This window comes from Pelophylax lessonae (assembly GCF_965119305.1).
Source record: "Pelophylax lessonae genome assembly, chromosome: 3".
Lineage (NCBI taxonomy): Eukaryota > Metazoa > Chordata > Amphibia > Anura > Ranidae > Pelophylax > Pelophylax lessonae.
Window position 1 is genome coordinate 191,522,368 of NC_138770.1, and position 14,600 is coordinate 191,536,967.

At 42.9% G+C, this 14,600-nt stretch overlaps 1 protein-coding gene across 1 annotated transcript in view; it reads left to right on the forward strand.

The window, feature by feature from the left end:
- Positions 1-909: 909 nt before the first annotated feature.
- Positions 910-14,600, forward strand: part of LOC309548984 (vertebrate ancient opsin-like) — a 368,174-nt gene continuing 354,483 nt past the window's right edge. Inside the window, exon 1 of the mRNA XM_082248920.1 lies at positions 910-1,327. Coding sequence (XP_082105046.1) covers positions 967-1,327 — 361 coding nt within the window. The 5' untranslated portion in view covers positions 910-966. The remainder of the gene's footprint in view (positions 1,328-14,600) is intronic.

Here is a 14,600-nt window from a genome sequence, read left to right on the forward strand (position 1 = left end):
ACGCTGAGGCGAGCTCTGGAGGCGGGAAAGCGCAGGAAAAAACAGGTATGCTGCCTAGTCTTCCTAGCTTCAGGGGCAGGCTTAAGCTGATTGGGGCTTATTCTCACCTAACAAAAAGCCATAGACATTTTCTACCCCAGCAACAACTTCTCCTCACATTCTAAGCCCGCTAAATTAGCTCAATTTTACTTTAGCTAGACCTGTTTTTGAAACCTCCTTTTATTTCCATTCTGTTATAACACTGTATTATATGCATTTTTTCATGTCAGCCTTTTTTGTATACATGTCTGCATCATATTTGTAACTTATGTCAACATTTGTATCAATGACTGTATCTATAATAAATGCTTACATTTATATTCTAATTTTGTATATCTTAGTCTCATATAAAGTCCCACGACCTGTTTTCTGTTTGCATTAACCATTAGGGATGGAGGCACGTCACTGTGTTTGCTTCGGATCATATTCCTCTATCTTTGCATATAGTAAGGTTTTCTCAAATTTGACTGCAAAAGTGGACATGCCCTTTAAGATAAGGGAAGCTACATCCCTGCTGTGTGTGTTATCACAGGGGAATCGATGACAGTACAAACCTGTTTAAATTCTTCTTTGCTGAGGAATCCTCATGTGCAAAGACACTGCCGCGTGGAAATAGGATTAACGATGAGGATGCTTGCTGCATCTAAGTGACACAGCTAAGACTCCCCCCCTCCAGCTCTCACTACGCGTGTAAGCCCCTCCAAAGGTGCACGCCGCACCCCCTTTAAATCCAACACGCATAAAAAGGCAGGCTGCCAGCTGACAAATGGCCACACGATGGAGCCTCGCAGGCACTGCTTCCTCTTACAACGCTGCCATTAACCCTTTTCACTTCACACGTGCTACCGAGCCATCACAGACAGCAAAAAAAAAAAGAAAAGTAGTGCATGAGAAGCAGCTGCTTGCATTATATTGCAGGCTCCCATCATGGCTTTCCCAAGTTTCAGTCCCAGCTGTAGTGACAGCAGTAGTGTCACCTGCAGAAGCAGCAGCCACCAGTATGGGACAGAGCATGCAAACTTGTCACCGACAGGCCACCTGCTGGTAGCTGTGTTTCTGGGAATCATTGGAAGTTTGGGATTCTTCAGCAACTTGCTGGTACTTGTCCTCTTCTGCCAGTACAAGATTCTGCGTTCCCCCATTAACATGTTGCTGATGAACATCTCTCTGAGTGACCTGATGGTGTGTATTCTGGGCACCCCGTTCAGCTTCGCTGCCAGCACCCAGGGACGTTGGCTCATCGGAGAAGCCGGATGCGTCTGGTATGGATTCATCAACACACTTTTTGGTGAGTCTAATCCCCCCCCCCCCCCCATACCACCGCTGTGCTGTGATCATCCTTCATTGCCGAGCCATTTACTCATACGGACGGCAAACAATCTTCCGTCTCATGTCGCCTCTAATTGAGCTGGACTGGTGGGAGCGAAGGTGTGAAATGCATTGGGCTCCGAAAGAAGTAGAGCATGTTCACTTTGAAAGGCAATTTCCACTTAAAGTGACACTAAACTCTGGCTTAAAAGAAAAAAAAAATGCATTTTTAAATCAAAAAGTATATTCTATCCATCTAAGCCTCCTCTTATTCTCCTTTTTATTGCTGCTGTGACTTCCTGACTTCCTGTTAGAGTGAGGCTATGTCCGCTCTCCATGGTCCCACTCTCACCGTATGGAGGAACTTGCTTCCTCCAGAGATGGACTAGGGACTATTGGATTTGTAGTGTGCACATGAAAAGGGAGGGGGAAAAGACAGAGTTAGGGAACTCACAGAGGATGTTACAAGGAAGCAGAAAAACACAATAGAAATCATTTCATGACAAAAAGATACAAATTCTATTAAGTAAAGGATGTGTATGGATTATTTTTGAAGAATATACATTTTGTTTAGTGTCACTTTAAAGTATAACTAAAGGCATATTTTTTAGTTTTGGATAGATTGGAGAGAAATTAGAACATCTGTCTTCTTTTTATTGCTTAATGCCCCTTAGGGAGATTCACCTTTTCTATTTTTCCTGTTTATCCTTATCCCCTCCCAGAGTGAAAATGAAGGGAAATTCCAAATTGTGGGTTGTTACCAGAACAGGAACAAAGGGGAAATCTTCCAATGGGGACCCCGGTGACAACAAGGGATTCCCTCGCTGCGGAATGATTTCCACTATCTTCGAAAATGAGAAGAAAAAAAAAAAAAAAAAACTTTTGCCTTTAGTTTTACTTTAAGTAAACATGGTAAAACTTCACTTTGCAATGGATACACAATCACATGCAAAGAAAAAAAAAGAGGGGGTGTTTTTTTATTTTTTTAGCCCAGCTTCATTCCATTCAGTAGACTAAAGGGCCATACACACTATAAGATTTTCTGAAGACTTTTCCCTTCAGATTTACCTTTTCTATGTAGTGCAAGGGCCTGCCAGATTGCATACAAATTGAAAGTGTTTAGGTTTGACCTCATATTATATGGTTTTGGTAAGGAAAAAGTCTTCAGAAGATCTTATAGTGTGTATGGCCCATAAAGCTGGTTACATACAATGTTGGGGGTAACTAGTTACAAAGTAACTGATTACAGTAACTACATTACTTTTTTTGGTAACGAAGTAATGTAACTAGTTACAATACTAATATTGGTAACTACACTACTTTACTAGGTTATAGGAGGTAACTACACTACTTTACTAGGCTATAGGAACGCGCTTTCCTGCGTTACCCAAGCCGTGCGATAAAATCGTTATTTCGAAGAATAGAGAGGAATGAAGTTTATGACTTTTTGTTGCACTTTATGTTTTATTCTGTTTTTTCAGGTTTTCTTCTCATGTTTCCCAAAGCCTGTGTTTATACAATAAACTCTATGCAGAAAGAGTGTCATGTATCTTCTTCTACACGGTCAATTAAGAAAGAGGAAAGTAAAGTAATAAGTAGTGAAGTTACTTTTCAAATGCAGTAACTAGTAAAGTAATCTCATTACAATTTACAGAAGTAACTAGTAACTAATTACATTTTTTGAGTAACTACCCCAACACTGGGTACATACTATACAATTTTCCTTAGATTTATTTTCCTTTAGATTTACCAAAACCATATAATATGAGGTCAAACCTAAACACTTTCAATTTGTATGCAATCAGGCAGTCCCCTGCACTACATAGTTGAAGATAAATCTAAAGGAAATCGAACAACAAAAGTTGTATAGTGTGTATCCAGATTTAGTGAAGGTTCCCTTGCAAAGTAAAAATCCACTTTACTATGTAGTCAACCTAAACTCCTTTAGTAAATGAACCCCATTGTGTGGAGGAGGACAGACAGGAACGTAGAAGGCACTTCCTCTCACTTTTTTAACTGTTTTGCAAACATTTGCAATTATAACTTCAATTTCCTTCAATTATAACTAAAGGCATTTTTTTTAGCTTTAAATAGGATGGTAAAGACTTAGAACCACTGACAGGTTTTTATTGTTGTCTGTGTCCCCATTAGGGAGATTCATTCTCTTTAGTTGTCCTGATCACCAGTGCCACCAGGAATGAAAGTGAGGATCAATCCAAAAGTTTGAGTTGTCACAGAACAGGAATAGCTTCCAATGGGGTCACTTGTTCCTGTGACAACTGTCTAAGGAGGAATTCCCCTCACATTGGAAAGCTATTCTCTATCTTCTTGTTGAGTCTACAGGATAGAAAGTTAAGGGAAATCTACCCAATAAAACTCAGATCGCAAAAAAAAAAAAAAAAATTACCCTCCCTTACTCTACCCAAAATGAAGTTCTTGCTTTAGATATAGTTTAACCACTTGACCTCTAGAAGTATTTTCCTCCTTCAGGCGATTTTCTGCGATACAGTACTGCGTTATTTTAACTGACAATTGTGCGGTACTGTACTGTACCCAAATAAAATGTATGTCCATTTATTCCCCACAAATAGAGCTTTCTTTTGCTAGTGTTTGATCTCCTCTACGGTTTTGTTTTTTGCACTATAAACGAAAAAAAGACAGAAAAAAAAAAAAAACAATATTTTTTTCTTTCTGCTATAAAACATAACCAATAAAAAAAAATCAAATTTCTTCATCAATTTAGGCCAATATGTATTGTGCTACATATTTTTGGTAAAAACAATCCCAATAGGCGTATATTGATTTGTTTGCGCAAAAGTTATAGTGTCTACAAAACTATTGTATTTTTACTATTGTATTTTTACTAGTAATGTCCGTGACCAGCGACTTATAGCGGGACTGCGGGACTGCAATACTGGGCAGACAATCAGACACTTACTGACACTTTTTAAAGACTAGTCACACTAAAACGGTGATCAGTGCTAAAAATATGCACTATCACTGTACTAATGACACTGGCTGGGAAAAGGTTAAACATCTAGGGCGATCAAAGGGTTAACTGTGTGCCTAGCTAGTGTGTTTGTGTACTGTAGGAGGTGCTTTTACTAGGGGAAGGCATTGATCCATGTTCTTGCTTTGCAGGAACACAGGATCAATGCCTTCTCTACTGACAGAACGCCGATCTGTCTTGTTTACATAGGCAGAGAGCTGTGTATAATCACAGTGAAAGCGGGTTGCCGGCGGCGCCCATGCACACCCTAAACCTGGAAGTGTCGGATCATGTACTAGGTACTGTATGTGATACTGGCGGCAGGTGGTTAAGCTTGAATAGAAAAATAGTAATTTACCGCCCATCAAAACTCATGAATGCTAAAATAATATATTACAGTCTACCGGTCCGCAGCTGTGGTGGCTGCAACATTTTATTTTATGCTCATCTGGTGATCTAGCTGGTAACACACATCCCATTCTAGGGTCACACCGCTCACATACTCATTGTATTGGGGAAGCAATGTTGTCATGGGCATCTGCAAGTAAGGACAAGGGGGGACAAATACCCCCCCCCCCCGGAATCTCAACTTCCCCCTTAAAGTGGTTGTTAAGCCACTTTATACCATCCTTTCTGGTCTGTTTAATAATCCTGTTTGCCCCTATGTCTGTGAATGTAACTTAAACAAAATAACTAGTTTTCAGAGCACCGAGCGCCACTCACGTGACCCATGTTTGCTCTCTCCTTTCCCCGTCTGACAGCTGCCTGCAGCGGGTGGGGCCAAGGATTCCTTGCTGTAGTCAGTCAGGAGGGGAGGAGAAGGGGAGAGGCGGCGGGTCACGTGAGCGGCGATTGGCGCTCTGAAAAATTGTAAAGGATGGCTTATTTTTTATAAAATACAGACACAGGGGCACACAGGATTAATAAACAGACTGTAGATAGGATATGAAACTTTAAATGAAACTACAGTAGCAGGAGGGGAAGGGTGGGCACTGACACAGGAGCAGACAGGCAGGGAGGGAGGGGGGAGAGAGGACAGAGGACAGGTGAGCTGCAGATGAAGGAGGCACGTAAACTGACCACGGTGTCAGGGCTCAGCAGCCATGGTGTACTGTGGTCAGTTTACAGAGGGGAGGACATAGCCAGCCAGGATCAGCCAGGTATTTTAGGTGATACGGGGGGAGGGGGGCAAATTACACAGCACAAGCACTGTGCTGTTTAACCACTTAAGCCCCGGAAGATTTTACCCCCTTCCTGACCAGGGGGATTTTTTGCGATTTTTTACTGCGTGACTTTAACGGACAATTGCGTGGTCGTGCGACGCTGTACCTAAACGAATTTCACGTCCTTTTTTCCCACAAACAGAGCTTTCTTTTGGTGGTATTTGATCACCTGTGCGATTTTTTGATCATGCGCTATAAACAAAAAAAGAGCGTAAATTTTGCAAAAATAACAATATTTTTCACTTTTTTTATATGAAATTCCCCCCCAAAAAAATGTAAAAATCAAAATTTTTTAACATTTTCGGCCAATTTTTTTATGCTACATATGTTTGGTAAAAAAAAATCGCAAAAAGTGTATTTTGATTGGTTTGCGCAAAAGTTATCGCGTTTACTAACAAAGGGAAAGATTTTTGTCATTTTTGGTGTTTTTTTTTTTTAACGAGTAATGGCGGCGATCTGCGATTTTTTTTGCGGTACTGCGACATTGCGGCGGACAGATCGGACCCTTGACTGACATTTTTGACACTTTTGGGGGTACCAGTGACATTACTGCAGTAATCAGTGCTATACATATGCACTGTTACTGTAAAAATGACACTGGCAGGGAAGGGGTTAACTGTATTGGAGAGGGAGGGGTTAAGTGTGTCCTAGGGGCGTGTTTCTAACTGTAGTGGGACAGGTCTCCTATTGTAAAAACAGAGATCAACGGTTCTACATAGTAGAACCGTCTGATCTCCATTTTTACACAGGGGAGAATGACAGGCGGCTTGTTTACATAAGCCGTCCGCCTTTCTCCCGCTCTACCGACGATCGTAGTGTGACCGGCGGACATCGGGTCCGCCGGTCACACGCCCGGACTCCTCTGTGAACGAGCCGAGGCGGGCGCGCGATCGCCCGCTATTGGCTCAAAACCCGGTGAAAGGCTAGTGACGTAGATCTACGTTACTCTGCCTGGCCGGGGCTGACTGCCACAGTAAATATACTGTGCGCAGTCGGCAACCGGTTAACATGCTTTAAGGGAACAGGATCAATTTTTTTTGGTTAACAAATGCTTTAAAAACAAATTCTGCCGTTTGCTCTTTAAAAATAAATACTAAGCCCCTCCCTTTAATGACATTGTTGAAAAGGGGTGGGGCATGGGTGACCTTAAAATGATGCCCCCCCTGAAAAAAAGTTCTGCGGACGCCCATGAATGTTGTCACCCTAGGACCCAGGAACTGCAGAACGCCTTCATCTCTCATAGAAGGGATGTGGTTCTGTAGTATTCAGATATAGATGGAACAATGTAACTGATAAAAGTCAGTACAGGCAGAGAAGGGAGGAAGGTATTAGCTGAAAAGATTTCTGGCAGGATCAACAGGTATTTTTTTACTCTTAAGACGATATAACAAAATGCTTCCAATCATATATTTAACTTACCAAAAGGGAGCAGGGAAGAGAAGTTCATGTTGCTGAACCGGGCGAATTTTGATCCATGGATGGGCAGGGTGGTTGTACAGATATCCATCTACCGATAAACGATCAGCTATAGCCTACAGCGCTGAAGGCTCCATGCTGTCATAATACAATGACACAGCGAGGAGGGTTCCCCCATCCACTTCAAATGTGGGGACAGGGGAATCGAGCCATATTTTTTCATTCAACTCACTGGTTGAATTAAAACATATGAATCATCAATAGGCTGCCTAAAACTGCTTGCTGTGAAGCGTACCTTTTCATTTCCATTTTTTTAAATGAAAAATTACAGTATGTAAATCTAAAACCTTATTTTTTTTAGATAAAGTAGGATACAGACAAGATCCCCTGTTTTTAATATTTACCTTTTTTTTGTGTTTGTCCTATCTGGAAATGTCCTTCCACTTAACCACTTGCCTACAGGACACCGTTACCCCCTCGCTGCCCAGGCCAATTTTCAGCTTTCAGAGCTGTCACATTTTTAATGACAATTGTGTGGTCATGCTACAGTGTACCCATATGAATTTTTTTTCACATAAATAGAGCTTTCTTTAATCGCCGCTGGGTTTTTTTTTTTTTTTTGTTTTTGCTAAACAAACGAAAAAAGACCGAAAAATTAAAAAAAAAAAAAAAAAAGAAAGAAAAGGTTTTTCGTAGCTTGTTATACAATTTTGCAAACAGGCAAAAAATCCACCATGCCTCTTACTAAATACCTTGGACCAGGGACGTGCAGTGAGGTCAGTGGCTGGTGAGGCACTGGCTAGTATCAGAGCCAGATACAACCCCCACATTATTTAGTGAATAAACCCCACATCACCATTTAGTGAATAAACCCCCACATTACCATTTAGTGAATAAACCCCACATCACCATTTAGTGAATAAACCCCCATAGTGTAGCTGAGCACTGTGAGATGAAAAATGTCATCTTCATCTTTAACCAATTGGCTTGCGCTTAAAAACCCGCGCGTCAGGACGCAGGCAGTCAATCAGATTCCCCCAGACAAATAAATAGTTGTCTGGTGAAAGGAATCTATTGAAAAGAGGATTTTTATTTTTTATTTCTGCATTCTGTAACAGCTCTGTAAATGCTGATATTTCACTGGTTAAGTAGAGGGCCGTTACATAATGAAGAATTAAAAATTAAAAATTACACTGTGCTCTATATAGCTATCAACAGTCCTGATTTTATTATGATTATAATTAACTAATGAAAGTGCCATATATAATCAATAAAAGAATAGAACTTGAACCATTCTCTGAATATATAGATTATATATAGCACCTTCATTAGTTCTCATAGTTTACTAATTTAACCAGCATAAGGACTTGTTTTAGCAACTTTAAACGGCATTCAAACCACACATGTGAGGTTATTGTCGCAAACGTTCGAACGAGAGCACCAATTCAAGCACTAGACCTCCTCTATAACTCTAAACATGTAACCTGTAAAAAAAATGTAAAACGTCGCCTATGGAGATTTTTTAGGTACTGAAGTTTGGCACCATTCCACAAGTGTGAGCAATTTTAAAGCATGACGTGTTAGGTATCTATTTACTCAGTGTAACATCATCTTTCACATTATAAAAAAAAAAACTTTAGTGGTTTTTTTTATTCATGAAACTGTTTTTTTTCCCCAAAAAAAAAACTTGAAAAATTGCTGCGCAAATACCATGTTGCAATGCCCACCATTTTATTCCCTATCATGGCTGCTAAAAAAAGTATACATAATGTTTGGGGGTTCTGAGTAATTTTCTAGAAAAAAATGGTTAATTACCATAAGTAAGTAATATACAAAGAATTATTATATGTTGTTTTTAAGGTAATTTACTATATTTTGAAAAACTGCACTCAAGCAGGTGGCTTAATGGACAAACTCCTGAAGTTTGAAGTCATAACTTCAAACAACTAATTTCACAGAAAATAGATAGATAATAAATTATTATGGTACAGTATACCATATAGCATAATCATATATTATTTTGCTTGATTAAAAAACCTTTTCAACAGCAGCAGCAGATTCTTCCTCCTAACTGTGCGAGAAAACATGGAATTATGGGTAAACCTTATAACCATAAACCCATGTTTTTTCCTGGAAGGGAGCATGTGTCTTTTAGACACACTCCCCCTTCTATGACACTGCAGGAGAGCCTCCACTGCAGCATTTTTTTGGACAGCTTGGACCATTGGTGCTTTACCATTGGTCCAAGGCTCCAAGCTGTCCCTTGAGCTCAGTGCCTCTGACAAGAAGTCAGAGACACTGTGAGCTCATCCTCTCAGTCTGCTGCATTACTATAGAGAGTCCTGCTCCACCACATGTATTACTATAGAGAGTCCTGCTCCACCACATGTATCACTATAGAGAGTCCTGCTCCACCAAATGTATCACTATAGAGAGTCCTGCTCCACCACATGTTTTATTATAGAGAGTCCCGCTCCACCACATGTATCACTACAGGGAGTCCTGCTCCACCACATGTATTACTATAGAGAGTCCTGCGACACCACATGTATCACTATAGAGAGTCCTGCTCCACCAAATGTATCACTATAGAGAGTCCTGCTCCACCACATATATCACTATAGAGAGTCCTGCTCCACCACATGTTTTATTATAGAGAGTCCCGCTCCACCACATGTATCACTACAGGGAGTCCTGCTCCACCAAAGGTATCACTATAGAGAGTTCTGCTCCACCACATGTATTACTATAGAGAGTCCTGCGACACCACATGTATCACTATAGAGAGTCCTGCTCCACCAAATGTATCACTATAGAGAGTCCCGCTCCACCACATGTATCACTACAGGGAGTCCTGCTCCACCAAAGGTATCACTATAGAGAGTTCTGCTCCACCACATGTATTACTATAGAGAGTCCTGCGACACCACATGTATCACTATAGAGAGTCCTGCTCCACCAAATGTATCACTATAGAGAGTCCTGCTCCACCACATATATCACTATAGAGAGTCCTGCTCCACCACATGTTTTATTATAGAGAGTCCCGCTCCACCACATGTATCACTATAGAGAGTCCTGCTCCACCACATGTTTTATTATAGAGAGTCCCGCTCCACCACATGTATCACTACAGGGAGTCCTGCTCCACCACATGTATTACTATAGAGAGTCCTGCGACACCACATGTATCACTATAGAGAGTCCTGCTCCACCAAATGTATCACTATAGAGAGTCCTGCTCCACCACATATATCACTATAGAGAGTCCTGCTCCACCACATGTATCACTATAGAGAGTCCTGCTCCACCAAATGTATCACTATAGAGAGTCCTGCTCCACCACATGTTTTATTATAGAGAGTCCCGCTCCACCACATGTATCACTACAGGGAGTCCTGCTCCACCACATGTATTACTATAGAGAGTCCTGCGACACCACATGTATCACTATAGAGAGTCCTGCTCCACCAAATGTATCACTATAGAGAGTCCTGCTCCACCACATATATCACTATAGAGAGTCCTGCTCCACCACATGTTTTATTATAGAGAGTCCCGCTCCACCACATGTATCACTACAGGGAGTCCTGCTCCACCAAAGGTATCACTATAGAGAGTTCTGCTCCACCACATGTTTTATTATAGAGAGTCCCGCTCCACCACATGTATCACTACAGGGAGTCCTGCTCCACCAAAGGTATCACTATAGAGAGTTCTGCTCCACCACATGTATTACTATAGAGAGTCCTGCTCCACCACATGTTTTATTATAGAGAGTCCTGCTCTACCACATGTATCACTACAGGGAGTCCTGCTCCACCAAATGTATCACTATAGAGAGTTCTGCTCCATCACATGTTTTACAATAGAGAGTCCTGCTCCACCAGATATATCACTATAGAGAGGCCTGCTCCACCAGATATATCACTATAGAGAGAGTCCTGCTGTACCACATGTATAAAATTTGAGAGTCCTGCTCCACCACATGTATTACTATAAAGAGTTCTGCTCCACCACATGTATTACTATAGAGAGTCCTACTCCACCATATGTATTACTATAAAGAGTCCTGCTCCACCATATGTATTACTATAGAGAGAGTCCTGCTCCACCACATATATCACTATAGAGAGACCCGCTCCACCACATGTACCACTATACAGAGTTCTTTTCCACAACATAGATCACTATAGAGAAGCTTGCTCCACCACATATATCTCTATAGAGAGTCCTGCTCCACAACATGTTTTGCCATAGAGAGTCCTGCTCCACCACATATATCACTATAGAGAGACCCGCTCCACCACATGTATTACTCTAGAGCAGGGGTGTCAAACTCCATTTCATCGCGGGCTGCATCAGCATTATGGTTGCCCTCAAAGGGCCGGTTATATCTGTAAGATTAGATGTCCAGAGCACCCCATGCCCTCTTACATAAAATGTCAAGAGCCCCACCACCATCAGAAGTCAAGAGTCACCCACTCTTCTTTACATCACAATGTACCCCCTTACCTTGTGCTGCTGCCAGGAAGAAAATGCGGGTGGATCTGGGAAGAAGTGCAGGGTCTGGAGGAGAACCAGGAGAGCTGGAGTCAGCTTCCAGAGTCTGGTGAATGCTCAGACCAGGGGAGGCAAAGCAAAGGTGGTGGTGCGGCTGCACAGAGAGGTGCAGAATATGTAGGAGGAGTTCTGCTCTCTGCTGAGAAGAGGGGGGGCAAAGACGAGCCTTTCTGCAGCTGCACAGAGGAGTGCAGGATCTGGCAAAGGAGTTCTGTCCTCTCTGCTGCCGACTACAGAGACAAGGTGGGAGCAGAGACAAGGGGGGTGCCGCAGCTGCAGGAGAGGTGCGAGGGCCACATGAAAAGGCCTGGGGGCCGCATTCGGCCCGCGGGCCTTGTGTTTGACAGCTGTGCTCTAGAGAGTCCTGCTCCACCACATGTATCACTATAGAGAGTCCTGCTTCACCACATGTATTACTATAGGGAGTCCTGCTCCACCACATGTTTTACTGTAGAGAGAGTCCTGCTTCACCACATGTATTATTATAGAGAGTGCTGCTCCAATACATGTATTACTATAGAGTGGGGATCACTAAATGGCAGACCGTGGGCCAAATGTGGACCACGCCACATTTTCATTCGGACCACTGCAGTTCAGCTATTTAACAGCCTTTTCTTACCCTGCCATCGCTCTGTAATCCTTACAGAGCAGACAGCAGGAGTCAGGACAGTTCTGGATGGAGGGCAGAGCTGGGCAGAGCTAGGCGGAGCTGCCCGAGATTAACAAGCAGGTAATTGGCTGCTAGGATGAAGGGCGGCCCTAGCAACCAATCACGATCTTGCCACATCCCCCTCCATCCAGATATTCTGTGCCTGTGTACAGTGAGGGAGGGGGTGAAGTCACAGGGAGTGAGGACACTAGTTTGAAAAGCTAAAAATGAGGAATGTGTGTGCTGAGGACAGTGAAGGGGGAGAGCTGAGGACTGTGATGTGTGTGTGTGGGGGGGGGGGGGGGGCTGAGGAAATTACAGTGGGGGACTGAGAACATTAAAGTGGGGGACTAAGTACTGTAATGTAGGGGGGTTAGGACATTAAAGTGGGGGACCAAGTACTGTAATGTGGGGGGGTAGGACATTAAAGTGGGAGCCTGAGAACTGCAATGTGGGGGGGCTGAGGACATTAAAGTGGGGAGGCTGAGGACTGTGATGTGGGGGGGAACTGAGGACTGTGATGTGGGGGGAACTGAGGACTGTAACATGGGGGGGACTGATGATTGTAATGTGGAGAGGGCAGAGGACATTAAAGTGGGGGACTGAGGACTGTAATGTGTGTGTGGAGGGGACATTCAATTGGGGGAGGCTGAGGACTGTAATGTGGGGGGCAATAAGCACAGTAATGTGAAGGGGGCTGAAGGCAGTAATGTGGGGTAGCTGAGGACTGTATTGTAGGGGAGGGGATTGGGGGATCGAGGACAGTAATGTGGGGGAAAGATGTAAATGGGGCAGAGGATAGTACTGTCGGGGGGGTCGATGACAAGGAAGTATGAGAACATTACTGTGAAAGGAGTGGAGGAGGGTGAAGTAAAGGGGACCTGAGGACACTCATCAAGAGGGGATCTTGATGTGAAGGGGGAGGGGACTGTGATGTGCAGTGGGGACATTTTAATGGGCTGAACTACCCGCTAGAAACAGAGAAAGAAGTCCTTGACCTTTTTTTTCCAAAGTCCCGCAGGACCAAGCTGCATGGTGCTGTGGCAACATGCTATTTGGTGCATGCGAAAAGATGCCACAGGTACCAACATGATATTCGGACCTCTGCTACAAGAAAATTTTACTGACCAGACCTCTGTGAATTTTAATTCAATACCCCTGCTATAGAGAGTCCTGCTCTACCATATGTATCACTATAGAGAGCCCTGCTCCACCATATGTATCACTATAGAGAGTCCTGCTCCACCATATACGTCACTATAAAAAGTCTTGCTCCACCAAATGTATTACTATAGAGAGTCCTGCTCCACCACATATATCACTATAAAGAGTCCTGCTCCACCAAATGTATTACAGCCTTTCTCAACCTTTTCAACACAGAGGAACCCTTGAAATACATTTCTGGTCTCAGGGAACCCCTGCAAAAAATCAACAATCTACAACTCATGACACATTAGTGTGACAGTCAGTGGGAAGAATGCTCCTTACTCTTGTCATCATTGGGAAGAATTACCACCTTACAGATAGCTAAAAGGAACAATGGTGTCATTGGAAACTTATCTGAGAGGCATAAATTGCCTATTACGCAAATAACCCCTAACAACCTCAGAAGGAACCCTAGGGTTCAACTGAACCCTGGTTGAGAAACCCTGCTATAGAGAGTCCTGCTCCGCCACATGTTCTACTATAGAGAGTCCTGATCCACCACATGTATTACTACAGAGAGTCCTACTTCACCACATATATCACTATAGAGAGACTTGCTCCACCACATGTATTACTATAGAGAGTCCTGCTCCACCACATATATCACTATAAAAAGTCCTGCTCCACCACATGTTTTACTACATAGAGTCCTGCTACACAACATGTAGTACTATAGAGAGTCCTGCTCTACCACATGTATTACTACAGAGAGTCCTGCTCCACAACATGTAGTACTATAGAGAGTCCTGCTCCACCACATGTATTACTATAGAGAGTTCTGCTCCCCCACATGTATTACTATAGAGAGTTCTGCTACATCACATATATTACTATAGAGAGTCCTGCTCCACCACATGTATTAGTATAAAGAGTCATGCTCCACCACATATATCACTATAGAGAGTCCTGCTCCACCAAATATATTGCTATAGAGAATCCTGCTCCACCAAATATATTGCTATAGAGAGTCCTGCTCCACCTGTGGTTAGAAACAGATGTACACCCCAGGATGTGAACTGCTGCATCTAGGGGAGCACATCCATAACGGCACCATGTGTGATTATATGCAGACAGCAGTGGGCTGTGTCAGCCTGTCATTGGATTTGTATAGGCTTCCTGTCCGTGGCTAATCAGAAACCCCTGGCTGTACCTGCTGCAGAAATTCGCTGATCTGGGTGGTGTACGGCCCTAATCCTCCCTTTGCATG